This window comes from Oncorhynchus kisutch, linkage group LG3, assembly GCF_002021735.2.
Source record: "Oncorhynchus kisutch isolate 150728-3 linkage group LG3, Okis_V2, whole genome shotgun sequence".
Taxonomy (NCBI): Eukaryota; Metazoa; Chordata; class Actinopteri; order Salmoniformes; family Salmonidae; genus Oncorhynchus; species Oncorhynchus kisutch.
Window position 1 is genome coordinate 67,958,613 of NC_034176.2, and position 23,101 is coordinate 67,981,713.

Here is a 23,101-nt window from a genome sequence, read left to right on the forward strand (position 1 = left end):
TGTGTCCTTCCCCCTGGCTGAACGCCACCTCTCTCTGTCACAGCCTCTGGCCTCTCCAATCCCACACACACACGCACATGCACACGCACATACAACATACACTCTCTCATCTTTCTGTAACTGCTATATAGTGAGTGTGTGATACACTCTCTCCTGTCACCTGCTTCGCTGCACTGCCAGAGAGCATTTGATTGGCTATTGACAGAACCAATTAGATTTAGCTATAGATGGGCATACGGAGCTAGAGGATGGGGGAACGAGTGAGGAAGGGGGACTGACAGTGGAGACTGATCCAAATCTAACTTCTGTCACATAGTAGATCTCTCCCCTTCTCCTCAACTCATCTCCATTCCCATTTTCTCCTTCAATCCCTCCATACCTCGCCTCTCCTTCAGTATGTTCAGTCATTAGTAGTCATTACACTCATTAGTCATTTGTAGTTTGTTTGTATTTTGTCACATGATGTGGTGAGACTTCCAAATCCAGTGGCACTGTTTTCCTGTAGGGTAATTCTATAATGGTTGTGTGAGGAGTACCAGGGGTCTTCAACCTGTAGGGTAATACTATAATGGTTGTGTGAGGAGTACCAGGGGTCTTCAACCTGTAGGGTAATACTATAATGGTTGTGTGAGGAGTACCAGGGGTCTACAACCTGTAGGGTAATACTATAATGGTTGTGTGAGGAGTACCAGGGGTCTTCAACCTGTAGGGTAATACTATAATGGTTGTGTGAGGAGTACCAGGGGTCTTCAATCTGTAGGGTAACACTATAATGGTTGTGTGAGGAGTATCAAGGGTCTACAACCTGCTCAACTTCATTTCCTCATTCCCTATCTTGGATATCCTCTGCCTCACCTTATCAGATACTATTTCTTATTATTTTCTCACTTGTGTACACATTCTGTATGTGTGTGTATATTCCCTCTGCTTGTCAGATCGTATTACACCATCCTGTCAACCCTCTCCCTCTGTGTCCTTCATCATAGGAGACATACATTCACAAATACACACACATCCATCCAACCACTGTCCATACACGCAAACACACACACATGCTTGCCTGCTCACACACTCACTCACAAACATCCTGCCACTGTACTTTTCTGACATGCGTACACATACACATCTAGTCACACTGACAATACTACACAAAGTACTTGTAGTTGGATGACAGTGTGTATGGATGTTTCCCTCTTCAGGATGTATGACTACCAGCGCGTGCCAGCTTCCCTACCTCCCCTGTCCCAGGGACCTAGCCTGGCCAAACGACCCCGCTCCTCCTCCACTTCCTCTGGGCACAGACGTAGCCGAGACAGGCCCCCCTCCAAGAGCTCCAGAGCCCACTCCACCAGCTCCAACAGGGCCAAGTGTGAGTAATACACACACACACTCACACACACACAGTCACACACTACACTCAAGATGGTTCTCTCATTACAACACTTCCATAGCAGCCTATTTCCTTAATGGATCCTAGCCAATCAGGTCGCATTATTAGGCCAAATCAACAGAGCAGAACCAATAGGCAGTGTATATGTTGTTCTAATACCCACCCTCATCACCTTGAGAAACTTGCTTTGGATCCTTTTCTTCCTTCTCCCCCTTTCTCATTCTCTATATCCCCCCCCCCCCCCCTCCCTCAACCTCTCCCTCCTTGTAGTGCGGATGGAGGAGCTGCAGGTCATTAAGAGGGAGCTGACCCTGATAAAGACACAGATTGACGGGCTGCTCGACAACCTGGACAGGATGGACACACAGAGGCGGGACCACACAGGTGAGACAACCAATCAGAAAGAGAGACAGGGGAGTGGACAGGGGAAACAGCAGTAAAGCATGATAGGGGAAGCCACAGTGTGTGCTTTCACCTGTACAGTTCTTATGAATCAGTGCAGAGGAATGACAGTGAAGAAGTACAGCGATGGCGAAAGAAGGCTTATAAGATAATAAATACAAAGTCCTACAGGGAAGTGTTGTAGCTGCTGCTCTCATGTGGCCACATGGACAAACTGCACCTTTGCCCTTTCAACGACACACATACTGTACCGACAAATAAAGAAAGAAGTGTGTGTGTCATCTCATCCTTTCTATCTCTTATCTGTGTGCATTGCCTTTGGGTGATTGACTGATCTCATCTTCATATTAATTTATTCCAGCGTAAATTACGATCCTCCTCCACTCAGTCCCCCACTCCTTCATCTCTCCTTTCTGTCTCCCTCTCACCTCTCCCATTTCTCACTCTATCTCCACATCTCTCCCTAATCCTGTCATTCTTGTTCTCTCCTCTCGTCTGTCAAATAGTGCATTGAAGTTGACCATCGATGGTTTAGATTGAAAGTGAGCACAGGCACACCAACACTTATCTGCCCTATAGAGGGAAATTAGTGAATGTTCACTCCTATTCACTCCCTCTCTCGCCATGTTTTTTAGGGTCTCCCGTGAGGGAGGGCAGTTTGGCCGGGTCACCGTACCCCCCCTCCGCCAGCAGCGGTGACCGCTCCCCCTCCCCCCTATCCCCCCCACGCCACTGCATACAGAGAGAGAGCCCCGAACTGGGGGAGGCCAGCGATGATGATCACACGGTAACTGGCTTGATGTCTGTGTGTGGAGAATCTCTGAATGTGAGTGGGAGTGCTTTCTCCTTGTCTCAGAGCAACATGAGGACCTAAGCATGTCCTATGGATGGCTGTGATTTAGCTGTTGTCTGAGTGATTCGCCATGCAGCAGAAATAAAGTGCTTATCGCCACACACATAAACACATAAAGACACACACACATACACACAAAGAGAACAGTGACAAGAGTAACAAATCCATAGCCATCAGTCATTTTGAGTAATACAGACACATCAATAGCATGAGACTTGAAGATCTCATTCTGGGTTCATCTCACCCACACACAGTTCACACTCATAACTGACATGCAACTCAAACACACAAAGAACATCTGAGAGTAAAAGCAAGAGAGTGAAAGAAAGAGAGATTGAAAATAGGACAAACGAAAGCAGGGCAGGACAGATGAGTGGGTGTTTATATAGAAGACTATTATCCTCCAGACCTTCCTCATCACTGTGTATAATCACCCTGGAGAGGGGAGCCTTACCTGAACAAAACACTCTTTGGTGTTTTGACACACTGTTGCTGATTGGGGCGGCAGCGTAGCCTAGTGGTTAGAGCGTTGGACTAGTAACCGGAAGGTTGCGAGTTCAAACCCCCGAGCTGACAAGGTACAAATCTGTCGTTCTGCCCCTGAACAGGCAGTTAACCCACTGTTCCCAGGCCGTCATTGAAAATAAGAATGTGTTCTTAACTGACTTGCCTGGTTAAATAAAGGTAAAATAAAAATAAAATAAAAAAATTTAGTGTGTGTGTGTTACAGATGAATAACCACAGCTCTGACCCTGAGGATGAGATGTGAGGATGGAAACAGAGAAGAAACGGAGGAGCGCCAGACATAGAGGAAGAGAACATCTGTCTTGTCAAGAAGTTACCATGCCAACAACTGATTCAGAGGCCCCACTCCTGTCGAACCAACCAGTTACATTGTATTCTATATCCACATATACATCAACAGCACACATACACAGACACACTGTAATTACAGTTGATCAGAAATCAAGTATCTCCCTTGTAATTCTTAACCAGAACAGGAAAGTTAAATAATGTTCTTTTTAGCCCGTTTTCATATTTTCCAGAAAAACATTCTGATTATCAGTTCGTATAAATTTGACATGCATATTGAGAGACTGAGGGTATTTGAAATGAGCATACTATAGATGTCGCAATCATAGTTTTTCGGTGACTTGAGTTACTTTGTTTTATGTATGTCATATCACTGCCAGAGCATGAGTCCATCAGATGATACTTGTCCATCAGTTAATCCCCCCCCCCCCTTATGTCTGTGTAATGTTATCTCCCTGCTGTATTACTACCTGTCTGTATTAGGTATGAGGAGACAGTAGCCCATCTCTTCCTCTATGTACCTGGCGCTATGAACTGAGGAGAGGCCCCGGCCCGGTCCATGCGTAATATTGTGTATTACTGTAAAACTTTACTGTATTAGGTCAGCTGTACGATTTTAATCCAGCATTTTATTTCAGTTTTTTTATTTGTTTGTGTTTTTTAAAGCGAGAAGAAAACAACAATGATAATTGTTTATTATAATTCCAGTGGTGTTAGATGTTTTGTTAGTTCTGTTTGCATTCATGAAGAAGCCAAGTGGAAACACTACTCACACTGTCACAGTAGTAAAGGTATTTTCATATTGATTAAAAACACCTCTGGGAGGAGTGTTTTTTTAGTGTGTGTGTGTGTGTGTGTGTGTGTGTGTTTGTTTTTGTTTGTTTTGGTTTTACTATCCTTGTGGGGGCCAGAAGGAAGTTTTCGACAAGTGGGGACATTTCGCCAGTCCCCACAAGAAAATAGGTTATTTAAGGCTTAGAGGTTAGGGTTACAATTAGGGTTAGGAGTCAGATTTAGAGTTTGTGGTTAAGGAAAATAGGAATCAGTTGCTTGGTTCCCGTGTCTGTGTGTGTAATAAAGGGAAACCGAATGAAAGGCAATGCTGTAGTGTGTGTAATGCTGCCTGGACAACAAACATTGTAAAGCACAATATCAGACACAGCGGAACTTGTGTAAACTGTGTGTGTACAGTATGTGAGTGTTACAGAGAGGATGGGGAGAGCAAGATGCTTTTTATCTCTCAGAATCACCTTTATTTGCGAAGTACATTTACACATACTCAGAATTTTATTCAGTGATATGTTGTTGCAGCTGCTAGTGATAGACAACATTTAGAGACACAATACAGACAGTGAAGTTTCAACAAAGTTTACATACAGTACATTTGGAAAGTATTCAGACCCCTTAACTTTTTCCACATTTTGTTAAGTTACAGCCTTATTCAAAAATGTATTAAATAAATTTTTTCCCTCATCAATCTACACGCAATAACCCATAATAACAAAGCAAAAAGTTTTTTTTTAAATGTTTGCTAATGTATTAAAAAATATATATTTAAAAAATGTTACATAATTATTCAGACCCTCTTTGCTATGAGACTCGAAATTGAGCTCAGGTGCATCCTGTTACCATTGATCATCCTTGAGACTCTTCCTAGAGCTGGCCGCCCAGCCAAGCTGAACAATCAGGGGGGAAGGGCCTTGGTCAGGGAAGTGACCAAGAACCGAATGGTCACTCTGACAGAACTCCAGAGTTCCTCTGTCGAGATGGGAGAACCTTCCAGGAGGACAACCATCTCTGCAGCACTCCACCAATCAGGCCTTTATGGTAGAGTGGCCAGACAGAAGCCACTCCTCAGTAAAAGGCACATGACAGCCTGCTAAGAGTTTGCCAAAAGGCACCGAAATTACTCTCAGACCATGCATGAAAAACAAGATTTTCTGGTCTGATGAAACCAAGATTGAACTCTTTGGTCTGAATGCCAAGCGTCACGTCTGGAGGAAACCTGGAACCATCCCTACTGTGAATCATGGTGGTGGCAGCATCATGCTGTGGGGATGTTTTTCAGAGGCAGGGACTGGGAGACTAGTCAGGATCGAGTGATAGATGAACGGAGCAAAGTACAGAGAGATCTTTGATGAAAACCTGCTCCAAAGTGCTCAGGACCTCAGCCTGGGGACAAAGGTTCACCTTCCAACAGGACAATGACCCTAAGCACACCGACAAGACAACACTGGAGTGGCTTCGGCACAAGTCTCTGAATGTCCTTGAGTGGCCCAGCCAGAGCCTGGACTTGAACCCGATCGAACATCCCTGGAGAGACCTGAAAATAGCTGTGCAGCGAAGCTCCCCATCCAACCTGGCAGAGTTTGAGAGGATCTGCAGAGAAGAATGGGAGAAACTCCCCAAATACAGGTGTGCCAAGCTTGTAGTGTCATACCTAAGAAGACTCGAAGCTGTAATAACTGCCAAAGGTGCTTCAACAAAGTACTAAGTAAAGGGTCTGAATACTTATGTAAATTAAATGTAATTATTAATTTTTATTGCTAACATTTCTAACAAAAACTGTTTTTGCTTTATCATAATGGGGTATTGTGTGTTGAGTGATGAGGGAAAAAATATATGTAATCAACTTTAGAATAAGGCTGTAAAGTAACAAAATGTGAAAAAAGTCAAGGGGTCTGAATACTTTCTGAATGCACAGTTCCTTATATACAACTAGCTTCTAAACTGGATTGAAAGGGAAATAAAGCAACTTATAGAGCAGTGTTGGGATGTTTTTAAGCTTGCTCCCCTGTGTAGAGCAGTAGGCGATATGTTATTCAGCCTGACTGAACCGATGTTAGGCTACACAATTATGCTAATAATGACATTTAGGCCTAACATCCTCACTATTATCATTATTAAGGACTTATCTAAAGTGTGCACTTTGACCCAAGCCTGTTTCCAAAAATGTTAAAGGGACATTTGTGACTGGGATGTTTGCATATTCTTAACCATTAATAAATGCTGATGTTCCTCCCAACGAGATATGTCAATTACAACAGCAAACAGAGCAGCCCTAGTCATATGAATAACCTTGTGAGTTTTGAACTTGTGCTTAAAATCTGTTACAGTTCATTCACTGTAAATGCCATACTTTTCACTAGAGGGGGAAACTGGTTTGGGATGACTTTGAAAGCAGCGCACATGAGTACCAGCAGATTACAGAACATAAAGGATTATTTTTTGGGGGATGAATACACGGTAGGCTAATATATTGCTTTTGATTTTTAGAAATAGTGTTTTTTGTATTACAATATTATAAAACTACAATATTGGCGTGTGACATTCGTTTGTCTGAAGGATTGTTATGAAATGTTTGAAAGTAATAAAGCGAAAGTAAAAGATGTGCAATATAACAAATGTTGGGTTTGTTCAGCTCATAAACACGTGTTCAGCTTGGCCTACCTTCTATTTTAACCCAAATAATACATAATTTATAGGCTATAGTTAGCCTACAGCGTTCTGTATATATTGTGCAAAGTTACAGTAGCCATATGTCCATAATGTTTACTCACTATGCTGTCGGTGTATGCGCTGTAGAGTGCAGAGATGGCAGCTCCATACTGCCCCCTGACCACTCACGTCCTGAACACCGGGATGGGCGTCCCTGGAGCCCACGTGGCCCTCAGCCTGAATCGCATGGATCCCTCCACTTCACTCTGGAACCTTCTCACCACAGGGTAACCTCAACACAGGGTAACTTCACCACAGAGGGTGCTGTAGCACCAGTTAACAGACATAGAATGGAAATTAACACAATAATTTCTTAGCAGCTCCATAATAATCAATTTAATTGACAAATACACATTTAGTATTTATTTGAGCAATTTCAGATCTACGGAACCATTTATGTTTACGTAGTCTGTCCACGAGAGATTAAACATTGTCGAGTGTTGCAGATAGAAATGCCATGACCAGTTGACATGATTCCTTGTTCTACATGTCAGATAGAAATATGTTATGAAGAATAAACATCTGAACGTTCCAAAACGTTGTGTCCTGATGAATGCTCCCCGGGCTGACTGTGACCCGCACCTGTCACCTGGGCCTATTCAGGTGGTTGAAAGTCATCCTTCAGTTACAATGGGTAGAAATGTACCTAAGAAAGCACTCTCTTCTGTAATACTAGTTATACTATTATAGTTATTGAGTACAGAACACAAGAACTCTATCCTTTCTATGTGGTACCTAGAAAGGATAGAGAGTAGACATTCTCTGAGATCCCAGTCATTTGTTTCACCGGCCTTTAGATGACGGCAAACACTTTTTTAAAAGTTTGATCTGATATTAACAAAATGTATAAGCTTTATTGGACAGTAGGGTTGCAAAATAAACTATTACAATCTTGTGTTTTTGTATGATTACATTAATTATATTTTATGTTGTAAGTGTGACTGGTTGATGGGCTGGCCGAAGGTGTCCAGCCCCTCATCATTTCTACCTAGATCATCCGTTTGTGGCTCGATTGCTTTATTCTGGATGCATATTGGATTATTCTGAGATCGATTACATTATACTGAAACAGGGCCCGGCCCCTAACGAAACAGATCCACAAAACTCGTGAAGTGAGATTTTCTTATTTTACCATTGATAAAGCCTATTCTTTATCAATTCGAACACAATGGCAGACGACGAATTGGAGGCTATCAGGCGGCAACGCATGGCCGAACTGCAGTCAAAACATGGGGTAAGGAGAGAACCTGAGGGGACCAAAAATGCATAGTTCCGACCATATATGGAGATCCACTGTTCAGTCTGTCGCTAGCTAGCTAGTGTTAGCTTTATAGTTCAAGTTTATAGTATTTTAACCTAACGAATTCTCTATTACTGTTCATTGCATGTTTGCATAGCAGCCAGATAATTCTGTACTTAGTTAACTAGCTAAAGTAGTTATAAGATACTGTAACTAGATAGCTAGCTAACGTTAGCTTGCTAACTCATGCCATAGTGAGAAACGAATTATACTACCAGTAGCTAGTAAGCTATATAATGTAATCAGCATTTATGAATAGACGAAACAAACGTACATTTAAGTAATGAACAGGACAATGATCAGGTAACTAGTTGACTTTGGCGCTTGCGTTGACAATCGCGTGCCCGCCCTACCACTCCCCTGGTGCGAGTGCATGTGCCCAGGTGTTTAGGTGAACATGTGCGAGAGTAGTGTGTGTGAATGTCAGTTTTTCAGACCTAGTTTGTAACAATAAACTGAACACCATTGTTAGTAGCCCACCCTCTGTCTGGATTATCTAGCAAGCCTGTTTGGCACTGATTTCTACAGCTCATTAAGCAAAACACTTTACTGAATAGATATACCTAGATTAGCCCAATATTCGACTAATGGTGCCTAAAATCACACCTTTTAGTCCAAGGACCTTACATGTTCTGTTTAGAGGTGAATTGGCTGTGGCAGCCAAAATAGTCACCAGAACTTAAAGCCCTCAACCTTCAAATCACATTTAAATAATTTCACAAATGCAAAATGTACACATTACTGTATTCTGTTTTAACAGTTGCAGACAATAGTATTTTTCAGTGACAACACGTTTGTGGCGTCCTTCTGTTTATGCACAGGTGTTCAAAGCGCAGAGAGCTAATTAGCACAACAAGTGCTTCTCAGATTTCTATCACCTGAAACTGTCACAGAAGATAAAAATACATGCACGAGAAGTGTGGGTACTTGCTAAGCTCGTGCATGTGTTTACATGGTTCTGCTCATGCTTCATGTGAAAAAGTCTGAACACATTACCAGCGCTTTGAAACATTTATGTAATTATAATTTGCTGTGGATATATTGTTTCACATTACTACTGCTTAACGGAAAACCGGTTAAGTACATTATAATATTTTATTCAACATTCTAGCTTGTAGAGGCCGTGAGAGGAAACATTCTTGACTGAACCGCTCATTTCTGCCCAACTTAGAATTCAATGCATTTCAACGTCCAGTCAATGTATATCTTCTGATGTAGTTCAGTCTAATTTTCTTAACATAACCAAAGGAGTGCCACAAGGCTCAATACTAAGCCCTTTACTGATCATTTTTTACATGAATAATGTTGGTCTGTCCCTGAAGAAGAATAATAATAATAATAATAATGGGGCTTACATCTCTATGCAGATGACAGTTATTTATTCCCGTGCCCCCTCAGTGCAGCAGGCCATTCATGACCTTCAGCTTGGCTTTGATTCAATTCAAGAATTGCTCGCCGGTCTTAAATTAATGCTAAATGTTGATAAAACCACGTTTGTTTTTCTCCAGGTCTCGTAAAATTGATGCATAAGACCTTGAGAGGAGCCCAAAATGAGCTACGTCCCCATTTATAAGTAGCTAGGCATTTGGATTGATGATAAGTTGGCCTTTAAAAAATGAAAGAGTTGCAAGTAAAGATTGATTATCTGTATAAAATGGCGATTTTAGCATGTAAATCTTGGTGGGGCAAACTCATTATTATGATGTTTTATGTATGCCAGCAAAGACACAACACTAAACAATATATTAATTGCACTATAACGGTGACAAACGCTACCCACAAACTGTTAGGGCCTACATAAATCAGTCCCAACTGCAGAGCTTTCTTTTCAGCACCATGGGGTGAATCCTTACCACCGCTACACCTGGCTATCAGCTCAGCCTTGTCTGGCAGCAAAACAGTTAATTTGGCCACATTTACTGCCTTTTTTAAAAACATAGCTTACAGTGGGGCAAAAAAGTATTTAGTCAGCCACCAATTCTGCAAGTTCTCCCACTTAAAAAGATGTGAGAGGCCTGTAATTTTCATCATAGGTACACTTCAACTATGACAGACAAAATGAGAAAAAATAATCCAGAAAATCACATTGTAAGATTTTTCATAAATTTATTTGCAAATTATGGTGGAAAATAAGTATTTGGTCACCTACAAACAAGCAAGATTTCTGGCTCTCACAGACCTTCTTTAAGAAGCTCCTCTGTCCTCCACTCGTTACCTGTATTAATGGCACCTGTTTGAACTTGTTATCAGTATAAAAGACGCCTGTCCACAACCTCAAACAGTCACACTCCAAACTCCACTATGGCCAAGACCAAAGAGCTGTCAAAGGACACCAGAAACAAAATTGTAGACCTGCACCAGGCTGGGAAGACTGAATCTGCAATAGGTAAGCAGCTTGGTTTGAAGAAATCAACTGTGGGAGCAATTATTAGGAAATGGAAGACATACAAGACCACTGATAATCTCCCTCGATCTGGGGCTCCACGCAAGATCTCACCCCGTGGGGTCAAAATGATCACAAGAACGGTGAGCAAAAATCATAGAACCACATGGGGGGACATAATGTATGACCTGCAGAGAGCTGGGACCAAAGTAACAAAGCCTACCATCAGTAACACACTACGCCGCCAGGGACTCAAATCCTGCAGTGCCACACGTGTCCCCCTGCTAAAGCTAGTACATGTCCAGGCCCGTCTGAAGTTTGCTAGAGAGCATTTGGATGATCCAAAGAAGATTGGGAGAATGTCATATGGTCAGATGAAACCAAAATATAACTTTTTGGTAAAAACTCAACTCGTCGTGTTTGGAGGACAAAGAATGCTTAGTTGCATCCAATGAACACCATACCTACTGTGAAGCATGGGGGTGGAAACATCATGCTTTGGGGCTGTTTTTCTGCAAAGGGACCAGGACGACTGATCCGTGTAAAGGAAAGAATGAATGGGACCATGTATCGTGAGATTTTGAGGGCATCAGCAAGGGCATTGAAGATGAAACGTGGCTGGGTCTTTCAGCATGACAATGATCCCAAACACACCGCCCGGGCAACGAAGGAGTGGCTTCGTAAGAAGCATTTCAAGGTCCTGGAGTGGCCTATCCAGTCTCCAGATCTCAACCCCATAGAACATCTTTGGAGGGAGTTGAAAGTCTGTGTTGCCCAGCAACAGCCCCAAAACATCACTGCTCTAGAGGAGATCTGCATGGAGGAATGGGCCAAAATACCAGCAACAGTGTGTGAAAACCTTTGACCTCTGTCATTGCCAACAAAGGGTATATGACAAAGTATTGAGATAAACTTTTGTTATTGACCAAATACTTATTTTCCACCATAATTTGCAAATAAATTCATAAAAAATCCTACAATGTGATTTTCTGGATTTTCTTTTCTTCTCATTTTGTCTGTCATAGTTGAAGTGTACCTATGATGAAAATTACAGTCCTCTCTCATCTTTTTAAGTGGGAGAACTTGCACAATTGGTGGCTGACTAAATACCATTTTGCCCCACTGTATATGGCTGACTTGCTTAAACAGATGTGGTTTCTACTGACAATTGAGATGTACGAACTATGGCTTAAAGGAATGATGAGCGGATAAGAGGAAATCCGTAATTTCGACTAAGACATTCATGAGCGAGGTAAGATGGATGTAGTCAATATAACTATTTGTTCAGCACTTTTGAAATGTACAGCAACAGATTTCAGAACATTGGCCATTCTTACAGTATTATTCCTGTACACCAAGTCAGAACCTTGGGATAAATAAAGGGGGTATATAAGCAGACAATGAAAGCTAATACAATATTCAATGATGACACTTCTCCAAAACAGGCTATAGGCTACATGTGCACCACCAAGTCAGAACAGTAGGCTAAGTTATGAAGGGGAAAGGGACCAAATTATTAGGGTGAGGCACATGGACTAGTAACTGCTTACTACACAACATACACTCAGTATTTACTTTTGTAGCTACATTATGCATATCTCATTGGCATATTGCATAATTTATGCAGCTTAATAAAATACATGTTTGGATTCACCATTGTGCTGTGCTCACATGAACAGGAAGGTGGCGCGGCAGTCCTTCTTGTGGGCAAATTTTGTCATGAAACATTGTCATCAAAGTCTGGATTTATGGTGCTTTTATGACAACTGGGAACTTGGGAAAAAAACAGGGTTGAATCATGACGTCAGTGATCTTCAGGTCTGAGCTATAGAAAGAGTTCTCGACTTGGAATTTCGAGATGGATGACCATTCAAAATCTTTTTTTCCCAGTCAGAGTTCGTTTTTTTCCCAAGTTCCTAGTTGTCTTGAACTCACTGAAGTCTGAGATTTCCCCCTCCCGAGTTTCCAGTTGTTTTGAATGCGGCAGAACTCATGCTGGATTGATGGTATGGCCAATGTATTCAACCTTTTCTGGCCCACGGTGTTGCGTGTGAATGTTTCTCCTTTTAAGCTTGGAAAAGATACCCTTAAACTCAGACTTGGACCACACACCCTCTCCACCGAATAGCAGGGGAAGCAACATTGTGATTTATTTGCAACGCTTGCCGTTAGCCACTGATTCCTTCCAAATCACACATTGATGAATTTGCGATTTCCAATTTCTTGTGTAATATTTATGGCCGATGAGCACCAATACGTTTTATCTATAATTTCTCTTCATATGACAAGGCTTGAAAAGGATTTGCCAGTAGACGTGTCGACGTGATTCATGATGACTGCTTGTCTAGCTTGCTAGCTAAGATTTTGAAAGTATGATGTTGACATGTTATATCTACCGTAGCTTTGATTGGACGTGATTTGACGTCATTGTATCTGTGGCCAATCGCCTTGAGCCTTCTTGTCCCCATGAGTGACAGAACACTGAGCCAATCACACCGCAACTAGTGAAGATTACCAACCCCTACGCTCAGTATTTTCTGCTCTGCCACTCTATCACAAATCACTGAGCTAGGCTGAAACACCTGCATTTTGGAGCTGCCTTACTCAAGAAAGCAAAACATGACATTGTTTGCAAACTGATATGTGACACGCAATAATGCAAAAATAACATGTAAAACAGCCCAAAAAAATAAATAATTATATATTTAGAGATATCATGGGTTGCCACTGCCTGTACAGAAATAAAGCTAGCCACAATAAGGATTAGTCACAATAGAGGACTTTGTGGTTAGCCTTAAATAAAAGTATGGCATAATTATATTTGTATTCATTTGTATCACTGTCAATGACATACTTTTATTTTGAAGGCAAACCGCAAATTCCACTATTGTGCCTAATCCTTATTGTGGCTAGCGTCACAACCCGGTCCAGTCGGTCGAGCCTCACTAGCCAGTTGAAGCTAGCTGGCTGCTTATAACGTTAGCTTTGGGCAACAGGGTTAAGTAGCTGGCTAGCTATTTATTTTCATGAACTGAAGTTCAATTTCAATAGGCGAACAACAAGTGGCAACCTAGCTAATACTTACTCACAAGGCTTCCTAAATCATTGCTAAGAATAATGAAAAGGACTGCAGTTTGTTTCTACTGGTCATTGTTTTCAGGCTGGTTGTATTAGTTCTAGCTAGGTACCAAGCTAAAGCTAACTACCCCAGAAGTTGCGATCGAAGAAATTATGCTTTATTACCAACGTGGTATTGTAAACACATCATTTATGGCCAGGGTTTGCTTGTTTGCAGACTTTTTGTACATATTTGACAGTGCTACTGTATATTCTTTGACACGCAAAGACCCAGATGGTGTTCCATAGTATGTATGTTGTGAAGCTAATAGCAGTGACGCTATCAATGTGTAACTCTGGTAGGGCAACATCTGACAAAAAGCGCACTTGGTAGTGTGTACCGGTGCTCGACCAGTCGGCGAAAGCCAACATCACCCACGACAGAGAACGGTTGATTGTCAAGGGCAATGAATCCCATTATCTTGGCTTTAATGGGTTCACCTTTGAGTTGTCCCGCTGAAATGTTCTTAGTCTTTCGAATGACTGCTCAACTTTTTTGACTGCTCGATCCACACAGCAGACATTGTGTAGGCTAGGTTAGGAATGCTGTGTTGCACGTTTAGCGCAACATTTTACGTGCCGTTATATAGGTATGCATAGTATCTTTTACATCGGTTTTTAACATCAACCTCAAACTAGACATCGGCCGATACCGATGTTGGCATTTTTTAGCTAATATCATCCGATTCCGATATGTTCACCGATATATCATGCACCCCTACTATCCTCAATAGGCGCTAAAGGTTGTTAGCGTCTATGAATGGGTTATACCTAAATATGAGTGACCTGATGACAGAGATTATCAATCAAAAGATTGGGAATGGGATGGACATAGTCACACTAGGAATCCTTTCATCCAACAGAGATGTTGTCATTGAATTTGAGTTTCTAATTTTTCAGAGTCTGTCTTGGAACCAAATGAATCCGGGGGTAAGCTGCTGTACAGCTACTGTACTGCACATTGTGTGATGGCGGTGACATGGCAAAAGGCTGTATAATTAATGACCTGGACTGAGCAATGCAGCATGTCTGGGAGTTCTGCTTGTGCTCCATGAGAAATGTGACCCAAGTATGTTTGCAATAAAATGTTTGAATGCCAGACCGTGGAGTATTGTGAATGGTTTGGCACATGGTTATCAAGCTTGTGTAACGCTCAATGAGTGAATATGTGTGGAGTCAGGCGCAGAGAGCAAAAGGATGCGGGAAAAACACGCTTTAATGTCCAGAATAAATCACAGCAACAAAAATAGAAAACAGTAATGTGAAAAAAATAAAGGACAGCGAGAGACCTGAAATGCAAACACAAATCACTCTAACACATACAGACGAACAAGCCCGCACAAACAGAAGCGGGCTGAACGAACTTAAATAACCCCACCCTAACAACCAAACAAGAAACAGGTGAAACCAATTAGACAAAACCAAACGAACACAGAACAAATGATCGGTGGCAGCTAGTAGACCGACGACCGCCGAGCGCCACCCGAACAAGAAGGGGAGTCACCTTCGGTAATATTCGTGACAGTACCCTACACACTGCGGACCCAGCTTCCGGCAGGGCAAGCGCAGGGGCAGGTTTCGGGTCGAGAGCCAGACACTGTCCCCTGGTGCAAACACGGGGGCCTCACTGCGGTGACGGTCAGCGCGCTTCTTCTGCCGTCCACTCGCTTGGCGTAATGACTCCTGGACGGCCCTCCAGGTCTCCTTAGAGCACTGCACCCACTCCTCCACCGCAGGAGCCTCAGTCTGGCTCTGATGCCATGGTGCCAGGACCGGCTGGTACCTCAACACACACTCAAATGGTGACATGTTGGTAGAGGAGTGGCTTAGTGAGTTCTGGGCCATTTCTGCCCAGGGGATGTATCTCGCCCACTCCCCTGGCCGGTCCTGGCAATACGACCGCAGAAACCTACCCACCTCCTGGTTCACTCTCTCCACCTGCCCATTACTCTCCGGGTGATACCCTGAGTCAGGCTGACCGAGACCCCCAGACGTTCCATAAATGCCCTCCACACACGGGAGGTAAACTGGGGACCCCGATCAGAAACTATATCCTCGGGCAACCCGTAGTGCCGGAAGACATGGGTGAAAAGGGCTTCCGCAGTCTGCAGGGCCGTAGGGAGACCGGGCAATGGGATAAGACGGCAGGACTTAGAGAACTGATCCACAACAGCCAGGATCGTTGTGTTCCCCTGAGAGGGGGGAAGGTCAGTAAGAAAATCCACCGATAGATGGGTCCACGGCCGTAGTGGAACGGGGAGGGGTTGTAATTTCCCTCATGGCAGGTGCCTAGGAGCCTTACTCTGGGCGCACACCGAACAGGAGGAGACAAAGAATCGCACATCCCTCACCAAGGTGGGCCACCAGTACTTCCTCCTAAGACCTCGCACTGTCCTAGAAATACCTGGGTGACCCGACGAGGGTAGACTGAGCCCATCAAATCAATTGATCACGAACAGCGAGTGGCACATACCTACGACCCTCCGGACACTGTGGAGGCGCAGGTTCCTCCCTTAGCGCCCGCTCGATGTCCGCGTCCACCTCCCATACTACTGGTGCCACCAGCTTAGCCGCCGGAATGATGGGAGTAGGATCGATGGACCGGTCCTCAGTGTCATAGAGTCGGGACAGCGCGTCGGCCTCAGTGTTGAGGGAACCCGGTCGATACGAGATAGTAAAACGAAATCTGGTGAAATACATGGCCCACCTTGCCTGACGAGGATTCGGTCTCCTAGCTGATCGGATATACTCCAGGTTACGGTGGTCAGTCCAGAAAAGGAAAGAGTGCTTAGCCCCCTCAAGCCAGTGTCTCCACACCTTCAGGGCCTTAACCATAGCCAACAACTCCCTGTCCCCCACATCATAATTCCGCTCCGCTGGCCCGAGCTTCTTTGAAAAAAAGGCACAGGGGCGGAGCTTCGGTGGCGCACCCGAGCGCTGTGAGAGCACCGCTCCAACCCCAGCCTCGGATGTGTCCACATCTACTATGAACGCCAAAGAAGGGTCCGGATGCGCCAACCCCGGCGCCTCAGTGAACAGCGCCTTCAACCTACGGAAAGCTCCGTCCGCCTCTGCTGACCACTGCAAACGCACCGGCCCCCCCTTCAGCAGTGAGGTAATAGGAGCTGCTACCTGACCAAAACCCCGGATAAACCTCCGGTAGTAATTGGCAAACCCTAAGAACCACTGTACCTCCTTTACCGTGGTCAGAGTCGGCCAATTACGCACAGCCTTGACGCGGTCACCCTCCATTACCACCCCCGAGCTGGAAATGCGATAACCCAGGAAGGAAACGGCTCATTTGGAAAACTCACATTTCTCCGCCTTCACGTACAGGTCATGCTCCAGCAGTAGTCCAAGAACCTTGCGCACCAGAGACACATGCGCAGTGCGTGTAGTGGAGTAGATCAAAATATCGTCAATATACACTACCACACCCTGTCCGTGCAGGTCTCTGAGAATCTCATCCACGAAGGGTTGAAAGATAGCTGGAGCATTCTTTAACCCGTATGGCATAACGAGGTACTCATAATGGCCAGATGTAGTGCTAAATGCAGTTTTCCACTCATCTCCCTCCCGAATACGCACCAGATTATACGCACTCCTGAGATCCAGTTTCGTGAAGAACTGCGCTCCGTGAAATGATTCCACTGCCGTAGCAATGAGAGGTAGTGGGTAACTAAAACCCACCGTGATGGAATTTAGACCTCAATCAATACACGGACGCAAACCACCATCCTTTTTCTTCACAAAAAAAGAAAGTCGAGGAGACTGGTGACATGGAGGGCCGAATGTACCCCTGTCCCAGAGCTTCGGTGACATATGTTTCCATAGCCAACGTCTCCTCCTGGGATAAAGGATAGACATGACTCCTGGGGAGTGCAGCGTTTACCTGGAGGTTCATCACGCAATCCCCCTTTCGATGGGGTGGTAATTGGGTCGCCTTCTTTTTACTGAAAGCGATAGCCAAATCGGCATACTCAGCGGGAATGCGCACGGTGGAAACCTGGTCTGGACTCTCCACCGTTGTCGCACCGATGGAAACCCCTACACACCTACCTGAACACTCATCAGACCACCCCTAGAGAGTTCCCTGTTTCCACGAAATCGTTGGATTGTGAATAGCCAGCCAGGGAATCCCCAGCACCACCGGAAACGCAGGTGAATCGATAAGGAACAGACTAATTCGCTCCTTGTGATTCCCCTGCGTAATCATCTCCAAAGGAATTGTGGCTTCCCTGACCAGCCCTGACCCTAATGGTCGACTATCTAAAGAGTGCATGGGAAAAGGGGGGTCTACTTTTACTAATGGAATCCTCAACCTCTGAGCGAGTCCGTGATCTATAAAGTTCCCAGCTGCGCCTGAATCTACTAGCGCCTTGTGCTGGAGAGAGGGAAAAAATTTAAGGAAACAAATTAATAAAAACATGTGACCAACAGAAAACTCTGGGAGAGTGTGGTGCTTACTCACCTGGGGTGACCGAGGAGTGTTCTGCCTGCCTTCTCGACTCCCAGATGAACTCCTCCAGCACCGACCTGAAGTGTGCCCTCTCCGGCCACTACTGGTACAGGAGGAGCCTCCTCCTCCGATCTCCCTAGACGCGGCCCCTCCTAGCTCCATCGGGATAGGAGCGGGAGGGTCAGGAGGTGGAACTAACAGGACCCTTTCAGAACGTCCGCGAGCAGCTAGCAGATGGTCTAACCGGATCGACAGGTCTATCAGTTCATCCAGGCTAAGCGTAGTGTCCCGACAGGCCAGCTCCCTGCAGGCGTCCTCTCTCAGGCTACACCTGTAATGGTCTATCAGGGCCCTGTCGTTCCACCCTGCTCCAGCGGCCAAGGTCCGGAAATCCAGCGCGAAGTCCTGCGCGCTCCTCGTCCCCTGCCTGAGATGGAACAACCTCTCACCCGCCGCTCGGCCCTCCGGAGGGTGATCGAACACGGGCCGGAAACGGCGGGTGAACTCCGGGTAGTTGCCCCTCACTGAGTCGGGCCCGTTCCAGACAGCATTGGCCCACTCCAGGGCTCTACCCGTAAGGCAAGTGACGAGGACATTCACGCTCTCCTCGTCCGAGGGAGCCGGCCGAACGGTGGCCAGGTAGAGGTCTAGTTGAAGCAGGAATCCCTGGCACCCCGCCGCTGCTCCATCGTACTCCCTCGGAGGATTAATGCGCTGGAACCAGATCCCGCTGGGGGAGATGGTAGAGTTGCTGGTGGGAGGGTAGCTGGGGTAGTAGGGAGACCACTCCTCTCCCAACGATCCATCCTCTCCATCATTTGATCCATCGCTGATCCGATGCGATGGAGGATGGACGTGTGATTGACTCTCCTCCATTGTGGGAAGAGGGGTGGTCGCTGCTCCTGCTGACTCCATATTATGGTGCGGCCTTCTGTAACGCTCAATGAGTGAATAGGTGCGGAGTCATGCGCAGAGAGCAAAAGGATGCGGGAAAAACACGCTTTAATGTCCAGAATAAATCACAGGAACAAAAATAGAAAACAATAATGTGAAAAAAATTAAGGACAGTGAGAAACCCGAAATGCAAACACAAACCACTCTAACACATACAGACGAACAAGCCCGCACAAACAGAAGCGGGCTGAACGAACTTAAATAACCCCACCCTAACAACCAAACAAGAAACCGGTGAAACCAATTAGACAAAACCAAACGAACACAGAACAAAGGATCGGTGGCAGCTAGTAGCCCGGTGACGCCGAGCGCCACCCGAACAAGAAGGGGAGTCACCTTCAGTAATACTCGTGACAGCTTGTATTATTTTGAAAGCTTTTGTGTAAAAATATTTTCCAGAAACCTGTAAATATGAACTTTTTATTCTACTCTAATACAGTCCAACTCCCTATCCCTGTCCTCGAGGTAGGCTAGATTTGAAGGAACCGGGTAGGTGTAATCAATACAGGGATGGCTCCACCCAGTCTACCAATAGGTTCCTTCAGATCTGCAAGCTCCAAAGGAGTAGGGATAGGGGAGGGGGCAAAGGGTTGTTTTCTGAACCACGTTTTGGTACAGGTTAAACTGTGTTGTTCAAGGATCTAATCCCATTGTTTTATAACGCTTTGCCATGGGTGTGAAAAATGAATATCAATATTAGGATAGGCTACTCTTCAAGAGAGCTGATTTGCGCTCTCAGCATGGCTGTGTGATACAGTAGCCTATTGGCTAATGCAAATAAAAGACACATTCTCTCAAATAGCCCGTATTCAGTGGCTGGTCTGTTCTCTTGTTGTTGTTTAAAAATAAATATTTATTTTATGCAATTAAGAAAAAGGCAGAGCAATGTGTGGACTTCCTGACTGTCTCTTTCTCCCCTCGCTTCCCAGGACTCTTCAAATGACCAGCAAGGGCAGCAGGAGGCCAAACAGAGGTTCGTTTTCATTATCGATCTTTTATTCCTGTCATGCATTCACAACTCAGCGCTGAGTTATAGCTACATTTCAGAGACACAGATGTCTCCCTGATGTTGGTTTAGTTCACAGTAGTTTGCTAATGTTGCATGTCTTGACCTGCAGTTTGCAGCTCTGGTTTATGAAGAACTATGTGACAGACTATTTATAAAGCTAGTCAATGTGATAAAACAATTGGCTTCGTTAACACAGGCTGCATGTGTAAATGCAGCCATTGTGGCCTATCTAATCTTCTGTTCGGTCTTTTCACAGGGAAACAGAGATGAGGAACTCCATGCTGGCTCAGGTTCTAGACCAGTCCGCCCGCGCCAGATGTAGGTCTTTCATATCCCCCTGGTTTGAACGAATCATTGATCTGATATTGGAACATTCAGTACCTACACATGGCAATAGGTGGCGCCATTGCCTAAACATCTGCTACGTGTTGTTGTTTTGCAGTGAGTAACTTGGCTCTGGTGAAGCCAGAGAAGGCCAAAGCAGTGGAGAATTACCTCATACAGATGGCCCGCATGGGCCAGCTGGGAGGAAAGGTGAGAGAACTGGACCTAAAGCAATGTACAAAACATTAGGAACACCTTCTTATTATTGTGTTTGCCCTCAGAACAACCTCCATTCATTGGGTCATGGACTCTACAAGGTGTCAAGTGTTTCACAGGAATGCTGATGTTGATTACAATGCTTCCAACAGTTGTGTCAAATTGGCTGGATGTCCTTTGGGTGGTGGACCATTCTTGATACACACAGGAAACTGTTGAGTGTGAAAAACCCAGCAGTGTTGCAAAAATCTGGCACCTACTACCATGCCCTGTTCAAAGGCACTTACATGTTTTGTGTTGTCCATTGATCCTATGAATGGCACACATACACAATCCATGCCTCAATTGTCTCTTGGCTTAAAAATCCTTCTTTAACCTGTCTACTCCCCTTCATCTACACTGATTGACGTGGATTTAAGTAACATCAATAAGGGATCATAGCATTCACCTAGTCAGACTGTCATGGAAAGAGCAGGTACTCCTAATGTTTTGTAAAAACTTAGTTTAAAAAATAAATAGTTTGGACAAAAAAAGGCCTGCCGGTTCTTCCTCTTCACTAGTGACTGCATTGCCCCCTAGCAGTCATACGCAGGACCATATTTCTCGTGAATTCACATAATATTTTCAGATTTTTATCGTTTAACAGAAAGTTTTAAACGTTAAGAAAAATTCCCTATGAAAAGCACTGACTTGACCCATCTGCTATTGGCTGTTCCTTACATTTGGATTGTCTCTTTCAGATTTCAGAGACTGGTTTGATCGACATCTTAGAAAAAGTTAGTCAACAAACTGAAAAAAAGACAACTGTCAAGGTGAGTCCACGGATCAAATACAATTTCACAATTTCCGACAGGCTTTTAACTGACTGTGTCCCCTCCTACCCACAGTTCAACCGACGAAAGGTGATGGACTCAGATGATGAGGAGGATGATTGATGCATTGAAAGGAGCCCAGGAGCCAGTTAGACGGCTGGCTTAGGGCGGGATTCAGGACATAGGTTGGAGCAGGGCTCTGTTTGTTGGCGGCCATATTTGACTTGCCAAAGGCCCTGCATTAGTGATGCACCCTGGGATACCACATCAGCCCCTGTGTGCATCTGGAACTCGTTACGATATTCTCTCTTATATTAATTTACACCACGTTTAACTTTTTCTCCACCAGAAGAAGCAGAACAAAATGCAACTTGGGTATATTCCTGCTGCTGCATTTTTCGAGACTGCTTTGTGTATACTGTCTGTGTGCTGCTACTCAGCAATAGTGAAACCATCAAGCTGGACAGAGCACATGGGTATAGTCATTGTTTTTTCATTCATTTTTGCTGACCTGTATCTTCAACAGTTTTACATTTAAAAAAATAAAAAAGCCTTACATTTGAATGCTTATTCCACAAATAATCAACACAGTTTTATCATGATGATATTTTGTCTTTGAGCTGAGTGCTTGAAGACCCATTGATTGGTCATATGGGTTTGCACTATATTTGCTTTCATTCAGAAAAATGCAAGTATAATCACATAAGACCAATGTTGTAAGAAAAAAAGTCTAAAATATAGTTTGTATTAAAATGTAGTCGATATTCTTTACAAGGCCTCCTAGGTCGTGTATTAGGCTATACGTTGCATTACATTGAAATATATAGGCTTGACATAGTTGGTTTGACTCACTAGGTTCAAAGGCTCTTTTCTGAAATGTATGCGATATGTGCTTTAAAAGGCTGAGATGTATTTGTTGCAGGATTTGTTAAATTATCTCAGTTGTTAGTCTATGACAGCACTTGAAGAACTTCCTGCTTCACTCTTATTGTACAGGTGTAGGGTGAGACCACAGATATATGAATGGTTGCTTCTATTGTACACCTGCCACAGGTAATACTAAATATCTGACAGTACATTGATGTTCTTACAAGCAAGATGTAACTGAATATTTGGAGATAGGTTAATGGGAGATTTGGTTTCATGTTCAGTGTTCACTCCAATAAATCAATGCCAGCATTGATAAAGCAGACAAGGAGTCATTCTTCTTGATCATAAAATAAGTGTTCCTGATATAATGATACACTAGATTACCATACTACACAGGCTGTATGTTTTTCTTTCCCTTGTAACCATAATTTCATATAACAGAATTTCACAGACGGTACAAGAACACAACACGAGAGCTGTTAATATACAGCATATGGTAAAAAATACCCCACACTACTATTCATATCCAGTCACTGTACAGTTGTGGCCAAAAGTTTTATGAATGACACAAATGTTAATTTTCACAAAGTCTGCTGCCTCAGTTTGTATGATGGCAATTTGCATATACTCCAGAATGTTATGAAGAGTGATCAGATGGATTGCAAAGTCCCTCTTTGCCATGCAAATGAACTGAATCCCCC

General features: G+C 44.1%; 2 protein-coding genes across 5 annotated transcripts in view; both read left to right on the forward strand.

The window, feature by feature from the left end:
* The window catches only part of LOC109888398 (RNA-binding Raly-like protein), an 87,557-nt gene extending 80,703 nt beyond the window's left edge, over positions 1-6,854 (forward strand). For 2 of the 3 annotated variants that reach the window (XM_031812282.1, XM_031812283.1), the window contains 4 exons: positions 1,200-1,369; positions 1,661-1,774; positions 2,428-2,618; positions 3,376-6,854. In XM_031812282.1, the coding sequence (XP_031668142.1) occupies positions 1,200-1,369; positions 1,661-1,774; positions 2,428-2,618; positions 3,376-3,414 (514 nt within the window). In that variant the 3' untranslated portion in view covers positions 3,415-6,854. The remainder of the gene's footprint in view (positions 1-1,199; positions 1,370-1,660; positions 1,775-2,427; positions 2,619-3,375) is intronic. The other variant, XM_020479562.2, reaches the window with a different exon arrangement.
* A 1,063-nt stretch (positions 6,855-7,917) lies between these two features.
* On the forward strand, positions 7,918-22,722 carry LOC109888399 (programmed cell death protein 5). 2 transcript variants are annotated; one of them, XM_020479563.1, is made up of 7 exons: positions 7,996-8,190; positions 14,657-14,686; positions 20,099-20,142; positions 20,435-20,496; positions 20,621-20,712; positions 21,459-21,530; positions 21,606-22,722. In XM_020479563.1, exons 1-7 carry the CDS (start codon positions 8,125-8,127, stop codon positions 21,651-21,653), a joined length of 414 nt encoding a protein of 137 aa, XP_020335152.1. In that variant the 5' UTR covers positions 7,996-8,124; the 3' UTR covers positions 21,654-22,722. The 2 variants fall into 2 exon arrangements, with proteins under 2 accessions (XP_020335153.1, XP_020335152.1); XM_020479564.2 differs by lacking the exon at positions 14,657-14,686 and having other exon boundaries at positions 7,918-8,190.
* The last annotated feature ends 379 nt before the right edge of the window (positions 22,723-23,101 follow it).